We start from the raw sequence: 26609 nt of genomic DNA, 5'->3' as shown, positions 1-26609 counted from the left end.
AATATAATAATTTTGAGTTTATGCAGGAGTGTTATGTTATAAAACAAAATAGACTTTGGACATTTCTTATTTTTTTTTATAGAATTCAATAGCAGATAAGACAAAACATGAATTTTACACTCTGAATTAAAAGAAATATTTTCTTCAAAGGGCAATGAATAAATTCTCATTTAAAGATTGTTTCAAGTTGATGCTAATCTTCTTTCTTTTTTTTTAACATCTTTATTGGAGTATAATTGCTTTACAATGGTGTGTTAGTTTCTGCTTTTTAACAAAGTGAATCAGCTATACATATACATATATCCCCATATCTCCTCCCTCTTGCGTCTCCCTCCCACTCTCCCTATTCCATCCCTCTAGGTGGACACAAAGCACAAAACTCCCTGTGCTATGTGGCTGTTTCCCACTAGCTACCTGTTTTACATTTGGTAGTGTATATATATATGTCCATGCCACTCTCTCACTTCATACCATCTTACCCTTCCCCCTCCCCATGTTCTCAAGTCCATTCTCTACGTCTGTGTCTTTATACCTGTCCTGCTCCTGGGTTCTTCAGAATCATTTTTTCTTTTCTTTTTTTTTTAGATTCCATATATATGTGTTAGCATACGGTATTTGCTTTTCTCTTTCTGACTTACTTCACTCTGTATGACAGTCTCTAGGTCCATCCACCTCACTACAAATAACTCAATTTCGTTTCTTTTTATGGCTGAGTAATATTCCATTGTATATATATGCCATATCTTCTTTACGCATTCATCTGTCAGTGGACACTGAGGTTGCTTCCATGTCCTGGCTATTGTAAATAGAGCTGCAGTGAACATTGTGGTACATGACTCTTTTTGAATTGTGGTTTTCTCAGGGTATATGCCCAGTAGTGGGATTGCTGGGTCGTATGGTAGTTCTACGTTTAGTTTTTTAAGGAACCTCCATACTGTTCTCCACAGTGGCTGTATCAATTTACATTCCTACCAACAGTTCATGCTATATTCTCATAAATTGTAGTGAAGTTCTATATACTATACTTTATATTTGGGAACAAATAACTTGAGGGTCTTTTAGAATAATTAATGAAATATCGTCCACTTGACAAAAACAAATGATATTTGAGACTGTAAGATTATTTAATGTCCTTATAGTTGATGTGGTTAAGTACACAAAGCAAGTAAATTATAATAACTAATAGTTTTATAGGCAGTATCAAAATTCAAACTGGAGACTATATAAAATGGTGAAAAGATCAACAGCAAATGGATTTTTCCCCTGATATTTATTGACTTCTAAATGTGTGCCAGATAGTACTCTAGGGGTTTTACATTTATTAGCCCATTTAATCCCCATAGCTGACCCTCAAGGTAGGCACTGTTATTATCAGTAGTCATAGTTAAGGGAACCAAGGCATAGAGGGATAGGTAAGTTACCCAAGTTCATGCAGCTAATAAACGACAAACCTGGAATTCAAAAAAGGCAGTTTGGTTTTAATTTAAGTATAAATAGTGTATTTATAGAACACCTTGGCTTTCAATATTTGGAGAAGACAAAGAGTTGTGTTCTTCCAAAAAGACATGAAGCTGCACATTTTCCCTTGAATCAGGCTGACCTACCCTTTCCTGGTAAGAAGTTATGCTTTTGCAGATATTTCTTGTTTAACAAAGGAGAATTTACAAGACAAGTTTGAAACCTCTCTTAGAGCTTTTAAAACAAAAATATGAGGCCAATCTCTTGATATATAGGACCTTAGGCCATATATTTAAGAAACAAAGAGATTATATGAATGATCTTTGGCTAATGAAATACCTTATGGATTCTAGGAGATGTGACAATAAGGAAGATTTTTCCCCCAAATGCATTGATGTACAGCACGGTTTCTCAACCTGGTTCTAATGACATTTGAGGCTAGATAATTCTTTGTTGTGGGGGCTGTCCTGTATATTGTAGGAAGTTTAGCAGTGTCCATGGCCTCTACCCACTAGATATTAGTAGAAATCTCACCCCACCAGTTGTGACAAATGAAAATGCCTCCAGACATTGTCAAATGTCCTTTGGGGTGGGGGCAAAATAGCCCCTAGGTTGATAGCTACTGGTGTAGAGCAGGATGTATTCCTGTATGCTTTTTGGACATGGGACAGTTCACCTAGAGATTAGGAAATTGGTCTAAATAACTACAGTCATTTGCAGTTGTGAGTTCCAATGATTTAGGAAAATTTCAGACCTCCTAGAGTTTTTCAAAGCCCATGTGAGACACTATAAGTGACTTTGAGCTGTTTTGCATTGATTCAAAAATAACAATAAATTTAAAATACATATTCCTTGCTATAAGTTATGGGTTTTCTTTAATAACTGGAACTTAGAATACTATGCTTTTCATTAAGGCCTGGGAGGACCGTTTGATTCGAATACAAGAAACAATTGATGAATGGTTAAAAGTACAAGCTCATTGGCTGTACTTGGAGCCCATTTTTTGTTCTGAGGATATCATGCAACAGATGCCAGAAGAAGGGCGTCAGTTTCAGACAGTAGACAGATATTGGAGAGATATCATGAAGTTTTGTACAAAAGATCCAAAGGTGAAGTGTTTGTTTTCTCTGTTTCAAATAAAGGGGAATCTTTATTTTTGGCTATTACAGAAAGCATTTGGCTTTTTTTCCAAGTACAAAAATAAAACCTGCTCATTGTATACAAACGGGAAAGCTCAGAAAAATATAAGAAAGCATAGATAATTTTACTTTTCATAAGATACACTACTCATAACTCTTCAATATGTGTAGTGGAGCTGCTTCAAACATTCATTTAACTCACTTGGCTTCTACTATGTATACTCAGTGATCCCTCTTATAAAAATAAATAGTAAAATAAAATAAAATGAAGAAAGCAAGAGGGTGGGAGAGAGAGACAGAGAGAGAATGAATACAAACGAATGAGTTGCATGTGATTCACCTGAGTTTCTACTCAATGACTCTATATGCTTGGGGGTGATGGGAAAAAAGAGTCAGCAATTCTCTCAGTTGGTTTCACTTGCTATGTGTCTCTCCTAGTGAGTATAGCACCTTGTTGAGTGTGATTTTAATGTTGAAAGACAGACCATGTATTTTTCATATGCATAGTATACAAAGTTCATAGATATATATATCCACTTTTTAATCTGGTATTCAACTTAAGAAATAATGATTTGTTTCAATGCTGGATGAAAAAGTAGCTGTGCTGGGGACTTCCCTGGCAGCACAGTGGTTAAGAATCTGCCTGCCTATGCAGGGGACACGGGTTGGATCCCTGGTCCAGGAAGATCCCATATGCTGTGAAGTAGTTAAGCCCGTGCACCACAACTACTGAGCCTGCACTCTAGAGCGTGCGAGCCACAACTACTGAAGCCCACGCGCCTAGAGACTGAGTTCCACAACAAGAGGATCTCCCGCTCACCACCCATGCACAGCAATGAAGACCCAATGCAGCCAAAAATAAAAGAAGAAAAGAAAATCTAGCTGTGCTGAACTGTTGAGGGTCGATAGTACTGAAATTTATGAGTTTCAAGGATTTCCCTTACATGTTGACATTAGAACCTTTGTAAAACATTATTTCTTATGGAACAGAAGTCAGCAGTTTTTTCCTGCAAAGGGCCACATGGTAAATATTTTAGGCTTTGTGAGGCATACAGTGCTTTTTGTAACTATTCAATTCTGCTGTTGTTGTAGTAAGAAAGCAGCCAAAGACAATATGTAACTGAATGGATGTGTCTGTGCTACATCAAAACTGTTATGGACAACTGACATTTTCAGGTACCATGAAATGTTATTCTTCTTTTAATTTTTGAACCTTTTAAAAGTGTAAAAATAATTCTTAGCTTGATGGCCATGTAAAAACTGGCAGCACACAGAAGCAAGAAGAGCTACAATCCTGCAGCCTGTGGAACAAAAACCACATCCACAGAAAGAGAGACAAGCTGAAAAGGCAGAAGGGCTATGTAACAGATGAAGGAACAAGATAAAACCCCAGAAAAACAACTAAATGAAGTGGAGATAGGCAATCTTCCAGAAAAAGAATTCAGAATAATGATAGTGAAGATGATCCAGGACCTCGGAAAAAGAATGGAGGCAAAGATCGAGAAGATGCAAGAAATGTTTAACAAAGATCTAGAAGAATTAAAGAACAAAGAAACAGAGATGAACAATACAATAACTGAAATGAAAAATACACTAGAAGGAATCAATAACAGAATAACTGAGGCAGAAGAACAGATAAGTGACCTGGAAGACAGAATGGTGGAATTCACTGCTGCAGAACAGAATAAAGAAAAAAGAATGAAAAGCAATGAAGACAGCCTAAGAGACCTCTGGGACAACATTAAATGCAACAACATTCACATTATAGGGGTCCCAGAGGGAGAAGAGAGAAAGGACCCCAGAAAATATTTCAAGAGATTATAGTCGAAAACTTCCCTAACATGGGAAAGGAAATAGCCACCCAAAACCAGGAAGCACAGAGAGTCCCATACAGGATAAAACTAAGGAGAAACACGCTGAGACACATAGTAATCAAATTGGCAAAAAATAAAGACAAAGAAAAATTATTGAAAGCAGCAAGGGAAAAATGACAAATAACATACAAGGGAACGCCCATAAGGTTAACAGCTGATTTCTCAGCAGAAACTCTACAAGCCAGAAGAGAGTGGCATGATATTCTTAAAGTGATGAAAAGGAAGAACCTACAACCAAGATTACTGTACCCAGCAAGGATCTCGTTCATATTCGATGGAGAAATCAATAGCTTTACAGACAAGCAAAAGCTAAGAGAATTCAGCACCACCAAACCAGCTCTACAACAAATGCTAAAGGAACTTCTCTAAGTGGAAAACACAAGAGAAGCAAAGGACCTACAAAAACAAACCCAAAACAACTAAGAAAATGGTAATAGGAACATACATTTCGATAATTACCTTAAGTGTGAATGGATTAAATTCTCCAACCAAAACACACAGGCTTGCTGAATGGATAAAAAACAAGACCCATATATATACTGTCTACAAGAGACCCAATTCAGACCTAGGGACACATACAGACTGAAAGTAGGGATGGAAAAAGAAATTCATGCAAATGGAAATCAAAAGAAAGCTGGAGTAGCAATACTCATATCAGATAAAATAGACTTTAAAATAAAGAATGTTACAAGAGACAAGGAAGGACACTACATAATGATCAAGGGATCAATCCAAGAAGAAGATATAACAATTATAAATATATATGCACCCAACATAGGAGCATCTCAATACATAAGGCAACTGCCTACAGCTCTAAAAGAGGAAATCAATAGTAACACAAAAATAGCGGGGGACTTTAATATCTCACTTAGACCAATGGACAGATCATCCAAACAGAAAATTAAAAAGGAAACACAAGCTTTAAATGACACAGTGGACCAGATAGATTGAATTGATATTTATAGGACATTCCATCCCAAAACAGCAGATTACACTTTCTTCTTAGTGCGAATGGAACATTCTCCAGGATAGATCACATCTTGGGTCACAAGTCAAGCCTCAGTAAATTTAAGAAAGTTGAAATCATATCAAGCATCTTTTCTGACCACAACGCTATGAGATTAGAAATCAATGACAGGGAAAAAATTGAAAAAAACACAGACACATGGAGGCTAAACAATATGTTACTAAATAACCAAGAGATCACTGAAGAAATCAAAGAGGAAATCAAAAAATACCTAGTGGGCTTCCCTGGTGGTGCAGTGGTTGAGATTCCGCCTGCTGATGCAGGGGACACAGGTTCATGCCCCAGTCCGGGAGGATCCCACTTGCTGCGGAATGGCTGGGCCCGTGAGCCATTGCCGCTGAGCCTGCGCGACCGGAGCTCCTCAACGGGAGAGACCGCAACAGTGAGAGACCCACATACCGCAAAAAAAAACCAACCTAGAGACAAATGACAATGAAAACACGATGATCGAAAACCTATGAGATGCAGCAAAAGCAGTTCTAAGAGGGAAGTTTATAGCTATACAAGCCTACCTCAAGAAACAAGAAAAATTTCAAATAAGCAATCTAACCTTACACCTAAAGGGACTAGAGAAAGAAGACCAAACAAAAACCAAAGTTAGCAGAAGGAAAGAAATCATAAAGATCAGAGCAGAAATAAATGAAATAGAAACAAAGAAAATAATAGCAAATATCAATAAAACTAAAAGCTGGTTCTTTGAGAAGATAAACAAAATTGATAAACCAGTAGCCAGACTCATCAAGAAAAAGAGGGAGAGGAATCAAATCAATAAAATTAGAAATGAAAAAGGAGAAGTTACAACAGACACCGCATAAATACAAAGCATCCTAAGAGACTACTACAAGCAACTCTATGCCGATAAAATGGACAACCTGGAAGAAATGGACAAATTCTTAGAAAGGTATAACCTTCCATGACTGAACCAGGAAGAAACAGAAAATATGAACAGACCAATCACAAGTAAAGAAATTGAAATTATGATTAAAAATCTTCCAACAAGGGCTTCCCTGGTGGCACAGTGGTTGACAGTCCACCTGCCAATGCAGTGTACACAGGTTGGTGCCCCTGTCTGGGAAGATCCCACATGCTGCGGAGAGGCTGGGCCCGTGATTCATGGCCTCATGACCCTGTGTGTCCGGAGCCTGTGCTCTGCAACAGGAGAGGCCACAACAGTGAGAGGCCCCTGTACCACAAGATAAAATAAAATAAAATAAAATCTTCCAACAAACAGAAGTCCAGGACCAGATGGCTTCACAGGTGAATTCTATCGAACATTTAGAGAAGAGCTAACACCCATCCTTTTCAAACTCTTCCAAAAAATTGCAGAGGAAGGAAAACACCCAAACTCATTCTATGAGGCCACCATCACCCTGATACCAAAACCAGACAAAGATACTACAAAAGAAGAAAATTACAGACCAATATTACTGATGAATATAGATGCAAAAATCCTCAACAAAATACTTGGAAACAGAATCCAACAACACATTAAAAGGCTCATACACCATGATCAAGTGAGTTTTATCCCAGAGATGCAAGGATTCTTCAATATAGGCAAATCAATCAATGTGACACACCATATTAACAAACTGAAGAGTAAAAACCATATGATCATCTCAATAGATGCAGAAAAAGCTTTTGACAAAATTCAACACCCATTTATGATAAAAAGTCTCCAGAAAGTGGGCATAGAGGGAACCTACGTCAACAAAATAAAGGCCATACACGACAAACCTGCAGCAAACATCGCTCTCAATCGTGAAAAACTGAAAGTATTTCCTCTAAGATCAGGAACAAGACAAGGATATCCACTCTCACCACTATTATTCAACATAGTTTTGGAAGTCCTAGCCACAGCAATCAAAGAAGAAAAAGAAATAAAGGGAATCCAAATTGGAAAAGAAGAAGTAAAACTGTCACTGTTTGCAGATGACATGATACTATACATAGAGAATCCTAAAGATGTCATCGGAAAACTACTAGAGCTAATCAATGAACCTGGTAAATTTGGAGGATACAAAATTAATGCACAGAAATCTCTTGCATTCCTATACACTAACAACAAAAGATCAGAAAGAGAAATTAAGGAAACACTCCCATTTACCATTGCAACAAAAAGAATAAGATACCTAGGAATAAACCTACCTAGGGAGATAAAAGACCTGTATGCAGAAAACTATAAGACACTGATGAAAGAAATTAAAGATGATACCAACAGATGGAGAGATATTCTTGGATTGGAAGAATCAATATTTTGAAAATGACTATACTACCCTAAGCAATCTACAGATTCAATGCAATCAGTATCACATTACCAATAGCATCTTTTACAGAACAAGAACAAAAAATCTTAAAATTTGTATGAAGACACAAAAGACCCCAAATAGCCAAAGCAGTCTTGAGGGAAAAAAACGGAGCTGGAGGAATCAGACTCCCTGACTTCAGACTATACAACAAAGCTACAGTAATCAAGACAATATGGTACTGGCACAAAAACAGAAATATAGAAAAATGGAACAGGATAGAAAGCCCAGAGATAAACCCACACACCTGTGGTCAACTAATCTATGACAAAGGAGGCAAGGATATACCATGGAGAAAAGACAGTCTCTTCAATAAGTGGTGCTGGGCAAACTGGACAGCTACATGTAAAACAATGAAATTAGAACACTCCCTAACACCATACACAAAAATAAACTCAAAATGGATTAGAGACCTAAATGTAAGACCGGGCACTATAAAACTCTTAGAGAAAAACATAGGAAGAACACTTTTTGACATAAATCACAGCAAGATCTTTTTTGATCCACCTCCTAGTGTAATGGAAATAAAAACAAAAATAAACACATGGGACCTAATGAAACTTCAAAGCTTTTGCACAGCAAAGGAAACCATAAACAAGATGAAAAGACAACCCGCAGAATGGGAGAAAATATTTGCAAATGAATCAATGGACAAAGAATTCATCTTCAAAATATGTAAACAGCTCATGCAGCTCAATATTAAAAAAAACAAACAACCCAATCCCAAACTGGGCAGAAAACCTAAATAAACATTTCTCCATAGAAGACATACAGATGGCCAAGAAGCACATGAAAAGCTGCTCAACATCACTAATTATTAGAGAAATGCAAATCAAAACTACAATGAGGTATCACCTCACACCAGTTAGAATGGGCATCATCAGAAAATCTACAAACAGCAAATGCTGGAGAGGGTGTGGAGAAAAGGGAACCCTCTTGCACTGTTGGTGGGAATGTAAATTGATATTGCCACTATGGAGAACAGTATGGAGGTTCCTTAAAAACTAAAAATAGAATTACCATATGACCCAGCAACCCCACTACTGGGCATATATCCTGAGAAAACCATAATTCAAAAAGTCACATGCACCCCAATGTTCATTGCAGCACTATTCACAATAGCCATGACAGGGAAGCAACCTAAATGCCCATCGACAGACGAATGGATAGAGAAGATGTGGTACATATATACTGTGGAATATTACTCAGCCATAAAAAGGAACAGAATTGGGTGATTTGTAGAGACGTGGATGCATCTAGAGACTGTCATACAGAGTGAAGGAAGTCAGAAAGAGAAAAACAAATATCGTATATTTACGCATATATATGGAACCTAGAATATGGTAGAGATGAACCGGTTTGCAGAGCAGAAATTGAGACACAGATGTAGGGAACAAACGTATGGACACCAAGTGGGGAAAGTGGTGGGGGGGTGGGGGTGTGATGAACTGGGAGATTGGGATTGAATGTATACACTGATTTGTATTAAATGGATGAGTGGGGCTTCCCTGGTGGCGCAGTGGTTGAGAGTCCGCCTGCCGATGCAGGGGACACGGGTTCGTGCACCAGTCCGGGAGGATCCCACACGCCGCGCAGTGGCTGGGCCCGTGAGGCATGGCCGCTGAGCCTGTGCGTCCGGAGCCTGTGCTCCGCAACGGGAGAGGCCACAACCGTGAGAGGCCCGTGTACAGCAAAAAAAAAAAAATAATAATAATAAATAAATAAAATGGATGACTGATAAGAAAACAATAAATAAACATTAAAAAAATAGTGGCAGCACAGTGTATACAGATATCAAAGCATCAAGTTATGTGTCTTAAATATATACAATTTTTATTTGTCAATTATACCTCATAAAAGCTGAAAAACAACAGCAACAAAAAAAGAAACTGGTAGCAGACTGGATTTAGCTCATGGGATGTAGTTTGCCAACTCATACCATAGATTGTTTATAGTTGACAGTTGTTAATGCAAAAATTAAATCACACACCAACCTAGCAGACTCTTTCCACATCATTGAAAACAATATAGGAGAAATGAAAATATGCATGACAATCATAATTTCTCATTTATAACTAGCATCTTTTGGTAAGAATATTTGTGATTTATTGAATTCTAATAGTTTTACATTATAAAAAAATTTCCTGACAATTTTCATAAACCTTTTGACACCTTAACATTTTTGACATATAAGTTAATGTTTAAGTCTTATCATCATATCTGATATATAAGTGCTGACCTGAACGAATTGGTCTCTTTTAGGTTCTTGCTGTTACTTCTTTAACAGGTTTACTGGAAAAACTGCAGAACTGCAATGAACTTTTGGAGAAAATTATGAAAGGCCTTAATGCATATCTTGAAAAAAAACGACTTTTCTTCCCTCGGTATGATGGATAATCAATTGTGCTATAATTAAAGCATTTTCTGATGTGTGATGAATTATAACTAAAACTTTTGTATTTGCATGTTTTTCCCTAGTTTTTTCTTCTTATCTAATGATGAAATGTTAGAGATTTTGTCAGAGACCAAAGATCCACTTAGAGTTCAGCCTCATTTAAAAAAATGCTTTGAGGGCATCACTAAATTGGAGTTCCTTCCCAATTTGGACATTAAAGCCATGTATAGCTCTGAAGGTGAGCGAGTGGAGCTGATTGCACTTATTTCCACATCTGCAGCGCGAGGTGCTGTGGAAAAATGGCTCATTCAAGTAGAAGATTTGATGCTCCAGAGTATTCATGATGTGATTGCTGCTGCCAGGCTGGTATGTTTCCTAGGACTTAATGTATATCCTATATTCTGTAAATGCTTTCTTTTAGGAGGTTTTGAATGGGTACCAGTAAACGAACACTTAAGGTCTTACTATTTTAAGGCTTTTATTATTTTCTTTACTCTTTGTTCCTAACATTATTATTAAAATAATAATAGTAGTAAGAATTGATAATAATATGTGATTAAGTGCTACAAAAGAAAAAAGGTGTTATGAGAAAGAATAATAAGGTGTATATAATTTAGAATGGGGGAGGTGGGTTGCTAGTGATAGGCTTTTAGAGAAAGTAAAATTGAAACTGAGACCCAAAGGTTAAGTAGTAACCAGATAAATAGCAAATGGGAGAGCACCTAAGTATCCTGTGTTAAGCCCCTGAGATAAGAAAGAACCTCAGACATGGGTGTTAAATGCATGATCTAGTTTACTTATTGCTATTTACACTCAAACAATTACTTAGAAACTCAAAATGAGATGAACCAACATTAACGGAGGATCTGTAATATTTGAGAGAAATATAACATGTAGGCACTACATGTACCTCACTTTTGCTAATTCAATTAACCTAATCTTGAATGATAAACTTCAGTATATTTCTTCCGTTAGGATCACAAAGGAACAGTTGTGTAGCAAAAATGTCATTTAAAAAGACTTTGCAGCCTTATATCCAGCAACTCACTTTATATGAGTGAGGAATCCTTTTCCTTCACCAAGAGCCCTATGAGAATCATCTTCTTGCAGTGACTATTCTGTTCAGCTTCAATGTTCCTGCAGATAAATCTTGACTTTTTCGCTCCTTTTTTCTATTTATGTTCCAAACAAACCAAAACACATAGGAAAGAATCAACATTGTCCATGAAAGTATTTCCTTAATCCATATAGAAATTTACCTTCTATGTACCTAGCAATGGCTCATCAATTCTTTGAAACTCAGCCTTCTTTGAAACTTAGGTTAATTTGTCATTTGCATTTATCTATAAATATTGCTAATAAAATGCATTTTAATAATAGATATTTGTATCCTTATGTTTAATATTCTTATATCTAAGGTGGTGTCATTGTATTAAAAATATAGTTTCCAGGGAACTCCCTGGCAGTCCAGTGGTTAGGACTCGGCGCTTTCACTGCTGTGGCCCGGGTTCAGCCCTTGGTTGGGGAACTAAGATCCTGCAAGCTGTGCCGCATGGCCAATAACAAAAAAATATATATATATAAAGTTTCCTTCAGTATCGACTCTTCATACTTTGTTCTGCGGTTGTTTTTTTCAGTTTTTAATTTGGATCTGCTATTATCATTTACTTTTGAAACAAGTTATTTTTAAAAAGACTACCCCATCAATAAATCTATTTAAATGCATTTTAAACATAAAAATGTTAGAAGAAATGAAAGTATACTTTGAACTCAAAAGCATAGATTGTTCAGTTGTATATAAATGAACAAATATATTATTGTTTAAATTATATATGCTGGTAATACAAGTTTTTTTTTTTTAATTAATTAATTTATTTATTTTTGGCTGTGTTGGGTCTTCGTTTCTGTGCGAGAGCTTTCTCTAGTTGCGGCAAGCAGGGGCCACTCTTCATCGCGGTGCGCGGACCTCTCACTATCGCGGCCTCTCTTGTTGCGGAGCACACGCTCCAGACGCGCGGGCTCAGTAGTTGTGGCTCACGGGCCTAGTTGCTCTGCGGCATGTGAGATCTTCCCAGACCAGGGCTCGAACCCGTGTCCCCTGCATTGGCAGGCAGATTCTCAACCACTGCGCCACCAGGGAAGCCCCATACGAGTTTTTAGATAAGCTATGGATAAATAATATAAGGGTTCTAGCTACTAGGTCAGTTTTCTACTAGATGGCATAGTCTTCTTTTCAATTAAATATTGGTATCAATATATATAACCTATTAGACTGATTTATTTTGTACTTTAATAAACCCTCATATTTCATTATAATAGAAGTAATATGTATTCTATGTAGAAAATTGACAACTCCCCACAGCAAGGAAACCTAAAATTCCTATGGAAAATAATTTCCAGAAGAATCAATAATCAAATCCTTCCAAAGATAACTGATTATTAACATATTTGTGCTCATCTTTCCATTCTTTTATAAATAAATATTTCAAAAATATGATTTGTAAAAAATTTTCAGGTCTTTTAAATAGTCATCTAAAATGTTTCATGACTACATTCTAGCCTACAAATGTACCAAATATTGCAATTCTTTATTGTTAAACATTAAGCTTTTTTCCCCTTTGTAAACTTTTAAACTTAGAAATGCATTTTAATTACTCAGGCTTATCCAGAATCTGCAAGAAGAGACTGGGTTCGAGAGTGGCCTGGCCAAGTTGTACTTTGTGTTTCTCAAATGTTCTGGACCTCTGAGACACAGGAAGTTATAAGTAGTGGGACAGAGGTAAATCATTACCTTAAATAACATTCTTTTTAAATAACTTTCTTTTCTACATGCTATGTTCTTTCAGTTAGCTTATCTATTATTTGCAAAGGTAATCTTCCCCCCATTTCTACATGTAGCATTAAAATTGTACAATTATTTAAAAACTTGTTCTTAATTTTTCTTATGCTTAGACAAAAATCACTCTATTCGAGAACTCATTTCTATATTGGGCTAAATTATGATGTCAGAATTGTTAAAGAGTAAATGCATGAAATACATGTTTTAGCTACTATATAACATTAGTTTAATTGCTTTTCTTATTTTGTAGGGATTAAAGAAGTACTATAAGGAACTTCAGGATCAACTAAATGATATTGTAGAGCTGGTAAGAGGAAAACTGTTGAAGCAGACCAGGATTACTCTGGGGGCTTTGGTTACTATTGATGTCCATGCTAGAGATGTGGTTATGGACATGATTGATATGGGTATGTGACTCTTTTTAATTTTAAAAATAAGATATAGATAGCTTTTAGAAACAAGGACTTACACTGTATGTCTTTTTCTCTCTCAACAGAATTTATTTTATATGATCTTTTCTATAAGTTAGAAAACATGAATTATTTTAATATTTGCTGTTGTAAAGATGATAAAATACTTATTTTTCAAATTATTTCCATTTCAGGATTATCTGTCTTGTTTTACTTTATTCCTTTTAGGTGTCTCACATGATACAGATTTCCAGTGGCTTGCTCAGCTTCGATATTATTGGGAATATGACAACGCTCATGTTAGTATCATTAATTGCAACGTAAAATATGCTTATGAATACCTTGGTAACTCACCTCGACTTGTCATTACTCCTCTAACTGACAGATGTTACAGAACATTGGTATGTGTTTAAATTATTTTAATTCACACATTAAAGATTCCTTTTTGGTTTGGTGTCATATTTTCTTGTCTAAATTTAACATGGCTATCCTCATTTTATTCTCTTATCTGTATAGTTGAATACAGCTATCCCTTCCTAATCCCAAATTCCCTTTATGTGAAGTTATAGTAGTGAGTATTTACTTCTGCGTGCTTTTGTAGAATACAAGAGTGTGTGAATTCTAATGTTTGATTATCGTGAGTCACTCCCATTGGGGATAATTAGAAAAAGGAAGGCACTGGAGATTTAAAGAAGAAACCAGAGCTTCGGAAAATGGTATCAGTTTTTGCAGTGGAGTTCTGGGAGAGATGCCAAGAAGATGAAGGAAGCACATTTGGGCCTTAGAACTCCAAGTTAGTTTTGTTGAATAGGAGAGGGAGAGCTGAAATGTAGGCAGGTAGTACTGAGGGCTGTGCTTGTTGGGAAGCTATGGAAGATAAAGCCATGACTACAGAAAACAACAACAACAACAAAGTGAAACCCTGGGAATTGCGTTGTCCGATAAAATACAGGACTTTCAGGTAAATTTGAATTTCAAATAAACAATGAATAATTTGTTAGTAGAAATATGTCCTAATTATTACATGGGGCATACTTATACCAGCAAATTATTCATTGTTTATCTGATTTTCAAATTTAACTGGGCATCCTGTATTTTTATTTGCTAAATCTGGCAATCCTACCTGGGAATTGAGGAGATGCATCAAGAAACACCAATCCACCTGTGCTGAGTAAGTAAATTAAAGTGTCTGAGTTTTCTGGAAACAGAAATGAAATGGGGATTATTGGGCAAATGATTTTCTAGGGAATGCTCTCAGTAAAAACCCATAAGGAAATGAGGAAAGCAGGTGGGAAAGCTAAACAAAGATGTGGTTTTGATGGATGTATGGCCTTAGCCTGATCTCATGGGGAGCATTAGAGCATGAATGGCATCTCAGGGGTACTTCACTTTAAGGCAAAGGGGTCTAGCTTTTCTATCCCTTTATTATCATTGGCTATGGTTCACTCCTGCGGCTGGGGGGGTGGGGTGGGGGGTGAGTAAGCTTTCAGGTGTTTGTGGATAAGGGAGCTCCTATTAATTGAGGGCAAATCTCAGGAGAAAAGGACAGTTGTGAGCTATTTGTAGATGACTGACAGCAATTGGAAGGATGGATGCAATGACCAGTAAAAGAATCTGAGTAAGGTTCTAGTGCATCTATGATAAAAAGTTTCACCAAATCCTCTTTCCCAGGAAGCTACCTGAAGGCCAGACCACATCTGTCTTGTTCTCTCTCTAGTGATTGACAAGTACATAAGTTACTCCCTAAATGTTTGTTGAGTAAATGAATCTCAAGCTTCTGTGTCCTCAGACCTCACTGAAATCAGCTGTGAATTTGTAAGGTGGACGCTAAGGACTTTGAGTTATATAATCAAAATCACATTAAACACTTGTATACAACACTAAACATTGAAAGTCTCCTATTATATTTACTATCCATAATAAAGGGAACACATTTGTAAGCATTTTTTGGAAATTATAAAGAAGGGAAAGACTGAGGTTTCCAGCAATCAAGTTAATGGACATTAACAGTATAGCGTTTACTATAAATTTAAGATGGGTAAAATATCATTGATATTGCCTTTATTTAATGAGCTCTCTCTATTTTTTTATTTTAGTAAATGTGAAAATATTTAAGATTTTCATAGGTCTATCTATTAGTTTTTTAAAAACTTTATTTTTTTAGAGCAGTTTTAGGTTCACAGCAAAGTTAAGCAGAAGGAACAGAGCATTCCCATATACCCTTTGCCTCCCCAAATGTACAGTCTTGGTCCTTTAACCCTATTTTATCTAAAAGGAGTTAAGTTTCACAAACTCTCATAGAAGTTTTCATGAAACAAACTTCATGGAGAGAGTTGACTGTAACTTGTATGCATATAAAAATTTCCAGCCATTTTTCTAGTCACTGTGGGGACCCAGAAAGAATTCAGATACTGCTGATGTTACTCTAAAGGAGCTTAAGGACTGGGACTTCCCTGGTGGTCCACTGGCTAAGACTCTGTGCTCCCAATGCAGGGGGCCTGGGTTCAATCCTTGGCCAGGGAACTAGATTCCACATGCGTGCAGCAACTAACAGCTCTCATGCCACAACTAAGGAGCCCACATGCAGCAACTAAGACCCAGCACAAACAAATAAATAAATATTTTTAAAAATTATTAAAAAAATAAAGGAGCTTAAGTACTAATTGAGAGGGAAAAAATGTACGTAGTTAACTGTAATGTGAGCGTTGCTGAACCAAATGAACCAGGTTCATTTGTCTGACTCTGCAGTAAGCCAAATGCTGAAATGCTGAGGTTTGCAGCAGAGAAAGTGCTTATTCACAAAGCAGCCAAGCAAGGAGATAGGAAAACAACTCAAATATGCCTTTCTGAAGGCGAAGGGCTCAGGATATCTATGGGATAAAGCTGAGGTGTGGGGAGCGTGGGGAAATGTAATTGAAAACAAGAAAAAGGTGAGGCAATCGTTGCTCTGCGCATATGCACCCAAGCCGTAGGCTTTTTCATGGGAGGAAAGCTCAGAAAGTAGCCTAGTTAGCATGCTCTGAGGGTGGAGTTTTTGGCCTCTGACATCAAAATGTCACCGAGTGGACCCTTGCCCATGCACAAGTGGAGGGTTGATGGTCTTAACCGTCTTAATCAGCTCAAGCTTGATTTGACACAGTTGACTCCAAATATGTAAAAAGCAACTTGGGCAAACATCCAAATGCCCAGGCTACAGGACGCTTGGAGGATATGCCAGCTTTCGTAAAAACAACACAAGTGAGTCCAACCAGCGAAGGTAGGTCACAGTTTACCATTTATCAGTGGGTAACTGATAACTACTCTGGGTTTCACAAGGTTGAAAGTGATACTACTGGTTAGAGAAGTACAGAACAATGCTATGGGGATGGATAAAATGAAGAACATACCAAGAGTGGAATGCAAAAGCGAAGGTGAATCATAGACAAAATTATATAGTAGGTCATCTGTTTATTTTCCCACTGATGGGCCCCCACTTATGACCCTCACTTTTAGGTGTTTTCTCTCTTCGCAGCTAGCCGTAGAGGTTGTCATCATTGATCGCTACAACCATCTCCATAACCACTTCTTTTTTTTATTTTATATTACTTTATTTTACAGGAGATGGAGCAATCTGCTCTCTTTTTTTTTTAATTAATTGGTTCATTCATTCATCTCTGGGTGCATTAGGTTCTCGTCGCTGCGTGCGGGCTCTCTCCAGCTGCAGCGAGCAGGGTCCACTCCCCGCCGCGGTATGCAGGCTCCTCACTGCAGTGGCCCCTCCGGGAGCTCTAGTTGTGGCACACGGGTCTAGGCACTCCGCGGCATGTGGGATCTTCTCGGACCAGGGCTCGAACCCGTGTCCCCTGCATTGGCAGGCAGATTCTTAACCATTGCACCACCAGGGAAGTCCCTCCATAACCACTTCTAATTAAACTTTTCTGACCAAATGTTAACACTTCAAGGCTGGATTCTCTTTGTTTTTAAAGGCAAATGGGATACACATGAAGTATTATAAAATAAGGAGACTTTGATGCAGTTTCACTTTTTTTTTAGATCCTTTAAACTGCTTTTTCTTTGTGCAGCTAGAAAATTGAGTGCTAAAAATTAACTGAATGATGTAATTGTATTATTGCCTCTCTGAAGCTACAAATAAGACTAAATCCACTTTATAAGCAATTGTCCTATTATGGGGTTTTTTGTTTGTTTTCAGTTAAGCATGGATTTCTCTTCACGTTTATTTTTCTTTTCAGATAGGTGCCTTCTATTTAAACCTTGGAGGTGCTCCAGAAGGGCCAGCAGGCACAGGAAAAACTGAAACCACCAAGGACTTGGCTAAAGCTCTTGCTGTACAGTGTGTGGTATTCAACTGTTCAGATGGGCTAGATTATCTAGCAATGGGAAAGGTAAAGTTACATATTAAATGTTACAAATTTACAGCTAGGTCAACCTGGATAAACTGAAGCAACTCATATAAAACACTGTGGTTTAAGCATTACTTGACCTTTTTTTTTTTAGGGGTAAAGACGTTTTTATCCTTGGGGCTTTTATTAACTGTCACTTTTGACTTAAAAAGGTTAAATTTTTGTTTTATGGGCTTCCCTGGTGGCGCAGTGGTTGAGAGTCCGCCTGCCGATGCGGCGGCGGACTCTCAACCCGTGTTCGTGCCCCGGTCCGAGAAGATCCCACATGCCGCGGAGCGGCTGGGCCCGTGAGCCATGGCCGCTGAGCCTGCGCGTCCGGAGCCTGTTCTCGGCAACGGGAGAGGCCACAACAGTGAGAGGCCCGTGTACCGCAAAAACAAAACAAAACAAAACAAAAACCCAAAAAAGGTTAAATTTTTGTTTTAACAAATGATGCCCTTTCCTACGAAAATCATCTCCTTTTTTCTTGTCCTCAGTTTTTTAAAGGATTGGCTTCTTCTGGTGCTTGGGCTTGCTTTGATGAATTTAATCGAATTGAATTGGAAGTGCTGTCAGTGGTAGCTCAACAGATCCTTTGCATTCAGAGAGCCATTCAACAGAAGATAGAAGTGTTTATTTTTGAAGGGACAGAACTTAAGCTCAATCCAAACTGTTTTGTAGCTATTACTATGAATCCTGGCTATGCGGGACGTTCTGAATTACCGGATAACCTTAAGGTAATATTTTTTTAAAGAGTGTAAATTTGGTAATCAAAAGTAACAGCATAATCTACTCAAAATGGTATAATTTTCTCACATGTATTTGTAATCTCCCTTTTACCTTTTCCATTTGCTATAAGGTAAACCTCTAAAAACTTTTTTAGATGTCTAAAAAAAATATTAGAGTACATAAAACTGTTAAAGTGCTACTGAAAAAATTACAAAGTTAATGAAAAGGTGCTTCACTGGGGGAGTAAACTTGGATATCAACACATTATCTTTGGGTGCTTATGCTCAGCTTTAAAAATGGTTTCCTTTATGTAAATAATATATTTCATTTATTATATACTTCAGGTTCTTTTTAGAACAGTGGCTATGATGGTTCCAAACTATGCCCTCATAGCAGAAATCTCCCTCTACTCCTATGGATTTTTGAATGCAAAACCTCTGTCTGTGAAGATAGTAATGACCTACAGGCTCTGCTCAGAGCAGCTCTCATCACAATTTCATTATGACTATGGAATGCGAGCAGTAAAAGCAGTTTTAGTGGCTGCTGGAAACCTAAAACTAAAATTTCCAAATGAAAATGAAGATATACTTGTAAGTATTAAATATACACGTTGTGAAAATGTAGAAAGTGTATCTGTAGAAAGATAACTTTTTCAGCAAGGTTGATCATGAACTATAGATAGGCATATAAGAGAGTTGTTGCTTTGAGCCTTTTTACATGGGGTTGAAATGATAGTTTTGAGGTTCTGTTTTTCATTATACTTTGTATGGATCCAAGGACCATTAGGTTTGATAAGTGTAGTATTGGCTTTTTAGTATGGGGATTCCATGGAACCATGTAAAAGAAACTTTGACTTTGGTGGGGTGGGGGTGAAAGTAGGGCAAATACTGGCACTTAACTTATCTTGCACTTTTTGGATGGTTTTAGCTTCTTCGATCAATTAAAGATGTAAATGAACCAAAGTTTTTATCACATGATATACCCTTATTTAATGGAATAACTAGTGACTTATTTCCTGGTGTTAAACTTCCTGAAGCTGACTATCATGTAAGTAAACCTGTGAGAATGACTTGTTCTGCAAATAAATTCATCTGGTGACTCAATAGTTTTCCAAGTTTTATTAAATGAGCGACTTATTCTGTTTGGAGGATAAACCCCTATTTTGGCCACTTTAATTAATGAGGAAGAGTAAATTTTAGTACCTTATGTTATATGATAGTAGGGTTAACAAGATTCAGGTCAAAGATAATGTTTATTGTAAGAGAATACATATTTTATTTCCTATCTTGTGATTTATAATATTTACTACTATGTATACAATAATACTATTATATACCTCCGCAGGTAGAAAAGTTGATAAACTGAAAGTGGTAAAACATCCTATAGTTTTTTTGTACAGCAAAGTGATTCAGTTATATATATATATATATTTTGGATTATTTTCCATTGTAGGTTATTACAAGATATTGAATATAGTTCCCTGTGTTATACAGTAAATCCTTGTTGCTTATCTATTTTATGTATAGGAATTTGTATCTGTTAATTCCAAACTCCTAATTTATCCCTTCCCCATCACTTTCCCCTTTGGTAATCATAAGTTTGTTTTCTGTGTCTGTGAGTCTGTTTCTGTTGTGCATATAGATTCATTTGTATTATTTTTTAGATTACATATGTGAGCGTTATCATATAATATTTGTATTTCTCTGTCTGATTTACTTCACTTAGTATGATATTTCTAGATCCATCCATCTTGCTGTGAATGTTAGCCTTCTTTTTTTTTTTTTAAATCTTCAAATTCAAATACTACTATACATCCTATGGCAGAATCAGAATAAGGTGATTCTAGGCTGTTTTCCAATACCAATAACAAATTCTCTGATTCTCTAGACACCCACTGGGTGTTCAAAAATTCAATTCAATTCTGACACTAACTGCCTAGAGTTAGTGTCAGTCCTACAAGACTGCCTCTCACTTCATACGGAAGTCTCAAGTCCTGGCCACCTGTACTTCTGACTGACGGGCTATAAACCAGCGGTTTCCCTGACCCCTCCCCTCCCAGGTTTAATAATTTGCTAGAACAGCCCACAGAACTCAGGAACACAATTTACTTCTGCTTACCAGTTTATTATAAAGGATACAACTCAGGAACAACCAAATGGAAGAAATGTATAGAGCGTGGTATGGGCAGGTGGCAGCGTGGAACTTCTGTGCCCTTTCAGGGAGAGTCACCCTCCCTGTACCGGAAGCTCTTGAATCTCATTGTTCAAGAATTTTTATAGAGTTCAATCATCAGCCCCTTCTTCCCCAAAGCCTGGTAGGGCTGAAAGTTCCAACCCTCTAATCACTGCGTCTTTTTGGTGACCAGCCCAATCCTGAGGCTATCTAGGTTCCCACAACAAGTCACCTCATTAGCATAAACTCAGGTGTTATTGAAAAGGGCTCTTTATGAATAACAAAAGATACTCCTATACACTCAGAAAATTCCAAGAGTTTTAGGAGCTCTGTGCCAGGAACCAGGGACAAAGACTCTATATATTTTAGTATTATACCACAGGTGATTATCAAGATGATTCAAAATACGCTAATATGATTTTTTAAATCAAAATAAAAATACATAATTTTAATATTCTCTTGGAGAACTCTTGTACTCCTATGAATATAGCAAATAGTTTCATGGATTCATAGAATCCAGTTTGAAAAACACTACTAGGAGTCAATGCTGGGAGGTGTGTGGCTGAGCAACTGTGTATGCCTGCAGCTGAGCTGCAGGGGAGCCAGGGTCATAGAAAAAAAATACTACAAGCATACCTCATTTTATCGCGCTTTGCAGATGCTGTGTTTTTTACAAATTGAAGGGTTTTGGCAAGTCTATCAGTCAAGTCAAGCAAGTCTATCAGTGCCATTTTCCCAATATTTGCTCACTTCTTGTCTCTGTGTCACATTTTGGTAATTTTTGAAATTTTGAAAAATTTTCGTTATTATTATATGTGTTATGGTGATCTGTGATCAGTGATCTTTGATGTTACTGCTATGCCTCACTGAAGGCTCAGATGATGGTTAGTATTTTTTTAGCAAAAAAATATTTTTAATTAAGGTATGTGCATTGTTATTTAGACATAATGCTATTGCACACTTAATAGACTCAGCAGGGGTCCCCATACCCTGGGCCTCAGGCTGGTATTGATCCACGGCCTCTGGGCTGCACAGCAGGAGGTGAGCAAGCCAGGGAAACTTCATCTACCACTCCTATCGCTCCCTGGCGCTCACATTACCACATTATCGCCTGAACTATCCCCTCCACCACCCCACGCCCGTCTGTGGAAAAATTGTCTTCCACAAAACCAGTCTCTGGTGCCAAAAAGGTTGGGGACCACTGGACTACAGGATAGTGTAAACATAACTTTTATATGCACTGGGAAACAAAAAATTTGTGTGACTTGCTTTATTGAGATATTTACTTTATTGCAGTGATCTGAACCAAATCCACAGTATCTCTGAGGTATGCCCGTACTAAATATAATATCTTGCTTTTTTAATATGTACCGTATTACTTTTTCATCTACTGACTTCTTTTTAATTAATCTTTGTTGGCTTTTTAATTTTACCTCAGTGGTCACTCACAGGTTGCAATACACATCCTTGATTTATGAGAGTTTACCTCGTTTGTATTCTAAACCATTTCAGACACAATATAAGAATTTTAAATGGTATAATTCCATTATCCACTCATCTCTGCCCATTGTACTGTTGTCACGTATTTTACTTCTACATATGTTATAAACTCCACATTTTTTGCTTTATGTATTTGAAAAAAAAAGTCTTTTATATTTACCCTTTCTAGTGTTTTTTAATTGCTTCCAGCAGATATGTGCTTTAAACTGGGATCTTTTCCCTTCAACTTTAAGAACTTTCTTCAGTATTTATTGTGTACATGTTGAGTCTTCTGGCAACAAATTCTCTCAGTTTTTCTTTTGAAATATCTTTATTTAGACTTCATTTTTTGAAGAATATTTTCACTAGGTATAGAAGTCTAGATTGGCAGGAGTCTCCCCCGCCCCATCTTTTTAAAGATGTTGTTCCATTAATTCTTGGCTTTCATTGTTATGCTTAGAAGTCAGGAATTTTTCTTATGTATATTTCCCTGAATGTAATATGTTTTTTCCCCTCTGGCTGTTTGAAATATTTTCTTTCTTTCCTTGCTTGACTATGTGCCTAGTGTTGTTTGCTTTTTACATATCCTACGTGGGATTTGCTGCACTTGTTGAATCTGTGTATTGCTTTCTCCAGAAAATTCTCAGTAATTATGTTTTAAAATATTTCTTCTACCCTATTTTCTCTCCCCTGTCCTTCTGGGGCTCCAGTTACATGAATGTTAGAACATTTTATGTCATCTCACATGTCTCTTATGCTCTGTTTTTGCTTTTTGTTTTTTATTATCTGTACTTCAGTTTGGATAATTTTATTGACCTGTCCTTAAGATTAATGATCCTTTCCTTGGCTTTGTTCATTCTGCTGATAAGCCTATCCAATGAATTCTTTTCTTTTTTTTTGTGGGGGGGGAGTACTGCACCATGCGGCATGTGGGATCTTAGTTCCCTGACAATGGATCGAACGCTCGCCCCCTGCAATGGAAGCACAGAGTCTTAACCATTGGACCACCAGGGATGTCCCTATACAATGATTTATTTATTTATTTAAATAGCTCTGTATTGGAGTATAATTGCTTCACAATACCGTGTTAGTTTCTGTTGCACAACAAAGTGAATCAGCCATATGCATACACATGTCCCCATATCCCCTCCCTCCTGAGCCTCCCTCCCAACTTCCCTATCCCACCCCTCTAAGTTATCTCAAAGCACCAAGCCGATCTCCCTGTGCTATGCTGCTGCTTCCCACCAGCCAACTATTTTACATTTGGTGGTGTATATATGTTGATGTTACTCTCATTTTGCCCCAGCTTCCCCCTCCCACCCCATGTCCTCAAGTCCATTCTCTATGTCTACCTGTTCATTCCTACCCTACAACTGGGTTCATCAGTACCTTTTTTTTTTTAGCGTCCATATATATGCGTTAGCATATGGTATTTGTTCTTTACTTTCTGACTTCACTTTGTATGACAGACTCTAGGTCCATCCACCTCACTACAAATAACTCAATTTCGTTTATTTTTATGGCTGAGTAATATTCCATTGTATATATGTGCCACATCTTCTTTATCCATTCATCTGTCAATGGATATTTAGGTTGGTTCCATGTCCTGGCTATTGTAAAAAGTGCTGCACTGAACATTGTGGTATATTCACTTCAGCACATAATTCTTTTTGAATTATGGTTTTCTCAGGGTATATGCCCAGTAGTGGGATAGCTGGGTCATATGGTAGTTCTATTTTTAGTGTTTTGTGGAACCTCCATACTATTTTCCATAGTGGTTGTATCAATTTACATTCCCACCAACAGTGCAAGAGGGTTCCCTTTTCCCACACCCTTTCTAGATTTTTTGACAATGGCCATTCTGACTGGCATGAGGTGATACCTCATTGTAGTTTTGATTTGCATTTCTCTAATAATTAGTGATGTTGAGCATCTTTTCATGTGCCTCTTGGCCATCTATATGTCTTCCTTGGCAAAATGTCTATTTAGGTCTTCTGCCCAATTTTTACGTGGATTGTTTGTTTTATTGATATTGAGCTCCATGAGCTGTTTGTATATTTTGGACATTAATCCCTTGTCTGTTGTTTCATTTGCAAATATTTTCTCCCAGTCTGAGGGTTGTCTTTTGGTCTTGTTGATGGTTTCCTTTGCTGTGCAAAAGCTTTTAAGTCCCATTTGTTTATTTTTGTTTTTATTTCTGTTACTCTAGAAGGTGGGTCAAAAAAGATCTTGCTGTGGTTTATGTCAAAAAGGGTTTTTCCTATGTTTTCCTCTAAGAGTTTTATAGTGTCTGGTCTTACATTTAAGTCTTTAATCCATTTGGAGTTTATTTTTGTGTATGGTGTTAGGGAGTGTTCTAATTTCATTCTTTTACATGTAGCTGTCCAGTTTTCCCAGCACCACCTATCGAAGAGGCTGTCTTTTCTCCGCTGTATGTTCTTGCCTCCTTTGTCATAAATTAGGTGCCCATATGTGCGTGGGTTTATCTCTGGGCTTTCTATCTTATACCATTGATCTATATTTCTGTTTTTGTGCCAGTACTATACTGTCTTGATTACGGTAGCTTTGTGGTATAGTTTGAAGTCGTGGAGACTGATTCTTCCAACTCTATTTTTCTTTCTCAAGATTGCTTTGGCTATTCGGGGTCTTTTGTGTTTCCATACGAAATGTAAAATTTTTTGTTCTAATTCTGTGAAGAATGCCATTGGTAGTTTGATAGGGATTGCATTGAATCTGTAGATTACTTTGGGTAGTATAGCCATTTTCACAATATTGATTCTTCCGATCCAAGAACATGTATATTTCTCCATCTGTTTATGTCATCTTTGATTTCTTTCATCAGTGTTTTATAGTTTTCTGAGTACAGGTCTTTTGCCTTCTTAGGCAGGTTTATTCCTAGGTATTTTATTCTTTCTTGTTGCAATGGTTAATGGGAATGTTTCCTTAATTTCTCTTTCTGATTTTTCGTTGTTGGTGTATAGGAATGCCAGAGATTTCTGTGCATTAATTTCGTATCCTGCAACCTTACCAAATTCATTTATTAGTTGTAGTAGTTTTCTAGTGGCATCTTTAGGTTTATCTATGTGTAGTATCACATCATCATCAAACAGTGACAGTCTTACTTCTTCTTTTCCAATTTGTATTCCTTTTGTTTCTTTTTCTTCTCTGATTGCTGTGGCTAGAACTTCCAAAACTATGTTGAATAAGAGTGGCAAGAGTGGACATCCTTGTCTAGTTCCTGATCTTGGAGGAAATGCTTTCAGTTATTCACCATTGAGTATGATGCTTGCTGTGGGTTTGTCATATATGGCGTTTATTATGTTGAGGTAGTTTCCCTCTATGCCCATTTGCTGGAGAGTTTTTATCATAAATGGGTGTTGAATTTTGTCAAAAGCTTTTTCTGCATCTATTGAGATGATCATATGGCTTTATTCCTTAATTTGTTAATGTGGTGTATCACATTGACTGATTTGCATATATTGAAAAATCCTTGCATCCCTGGGATAAATCCCACTTGATCATGGTGTATGATCCTTTTAATGTGATGTTGGATTTTGTTTGCTAGTATTTTGTTCAGAATTTTTGCATCTATGTTCATCAGTAATATTGGTCTATAATTTTCTTTTTTTGTTACATCTTTTTCTGGTTTTGGTATCAGGGTGATGGTGGCTTCGTAGAATGAATTTGGGAGTGTTTCTCCGCCTGCAATTTTTTGGAAGAGTTTGAGAAGGATCGGTGTTAGCTCTTCTCTAAATATTTGATAGAATTCACCTGTGAAGACATCTGGTCCTGGACTTTTGTTTGTTGTAAGATTTTTAATTATGGTTTCAATTTCATTACTTGTGATTGGTCTGTTTATATTTTCTAATTCTTCCTGGTTCAGTCTTGGAAAATTGTAGCTTTCCAAGAGTTTGTCCATTCCTTAGTGGTTGTCCATTTTATTGGCATATAGTTGTTCGTAGTAGTCTTTTATAATCCTTTGTATTTCTGCAGTGTCAATTGTGATTTCTCCTTTTTCGTTTCTAATTTTATTGATTTGCGTCCTCTCCCTTTTTTTCTTAATGAGTCTGGCTAAGGGTTTATCAATTTTGTTTATCTTCTCAAAGAACCAGCTTTTAGTTTTATTGATCTTTGCTATTGTTTTCTATGTTTCTATTTCATTTATTTATGCTCTGATCTTTATGATGTCTTTCCTTCTACTGACTTTGGGTTTTCTTTTTTCTTCTTTCTCTTGTTGTTTTAAGTGTAGGGTTAAATTGTTTATTTGAGATTTTTCTTGTTTCTTGAGATGAGATTGAATTGCTATAAACTTCCCTCTTAGAACTGCTTTTGCTGCATCCCATAGATTTTGGGTCATCGTGTTTTCGTTGTCATTTGTCTCTAGGTATTTTTTTTTTCTAGGTAT

At 36.9% G+C, this 26609-nt stretch overlaps 1 protein-coding gene across 1 annotated transcript in view; it reads left to right on the top strand.

Moving 5' to 3' along the window:
* DNAH12 (dynein axonemal heavy chain 12) overlaps positions 1 to 26609 on the top strand; it is a 232994-nt gene that overhangs the window by 100943 nt on the left and 105442 nt on the right. Inside the window, exons 21-30 of the mRNA XM_022572785.3 lie at positions 2373 to 2567; positions 10064 to 10185; positions 10280 to 10562; positions 12856 to 12975; positions 13286 to 13442; positions 13674 to 13846; positions 17675 to 17827; positions 18322 to 18561; positions 18898 to 19143; positions 19481 to 19600. Of these exons, the coding sequence (XP_022428493.2) occupies positions 2373 to 2567; positions 10064 to 10185; positions 10280 to 10562; positions 12856 to 12975; positions 13286 to 13442; positions 13674 to 13846; positions 17675 to 17827; positions 18322 to 18561; positions 18898 to 19143; positions 19481 to 19600 (1809 nt within the window). The remainder of the gene's footprint in view (positions 1 to 2372; positions 2568 to 10063; positions 10186 to 10279; positions 10563 to 12855; positions 12976 to 13285; positions 13443 to 13673; positions 13847 to 17674; positions 17828 to 18321; positions 18562 to 18897; positions 19144 to 19480; positions 19601 to 26609) is intronic.

Source organism: Delphinapterus leucas, chromosome 10 (genome assembly GCF_059928025.1).
Source record: "Delphinapterus leucas isolate spDelLeu-1000000601 "Yukka" chromosome 10, BTC_Dleu_Yukka2, whole genome shotgun sequence".
Classification (NCBI taxonomy): domain Eukaryota; kingdom Metazoa; phylum Chordata; class Mammalia; order Artiodactyla; family Monodontidae; genus Delphinapterus; species Delphinapterus leucas.
The sequence above is the reverse complement of the archived record's forward strand: the minus strand, read 5'-3'. Positions and strand labels throughout refer to the sequence as shown.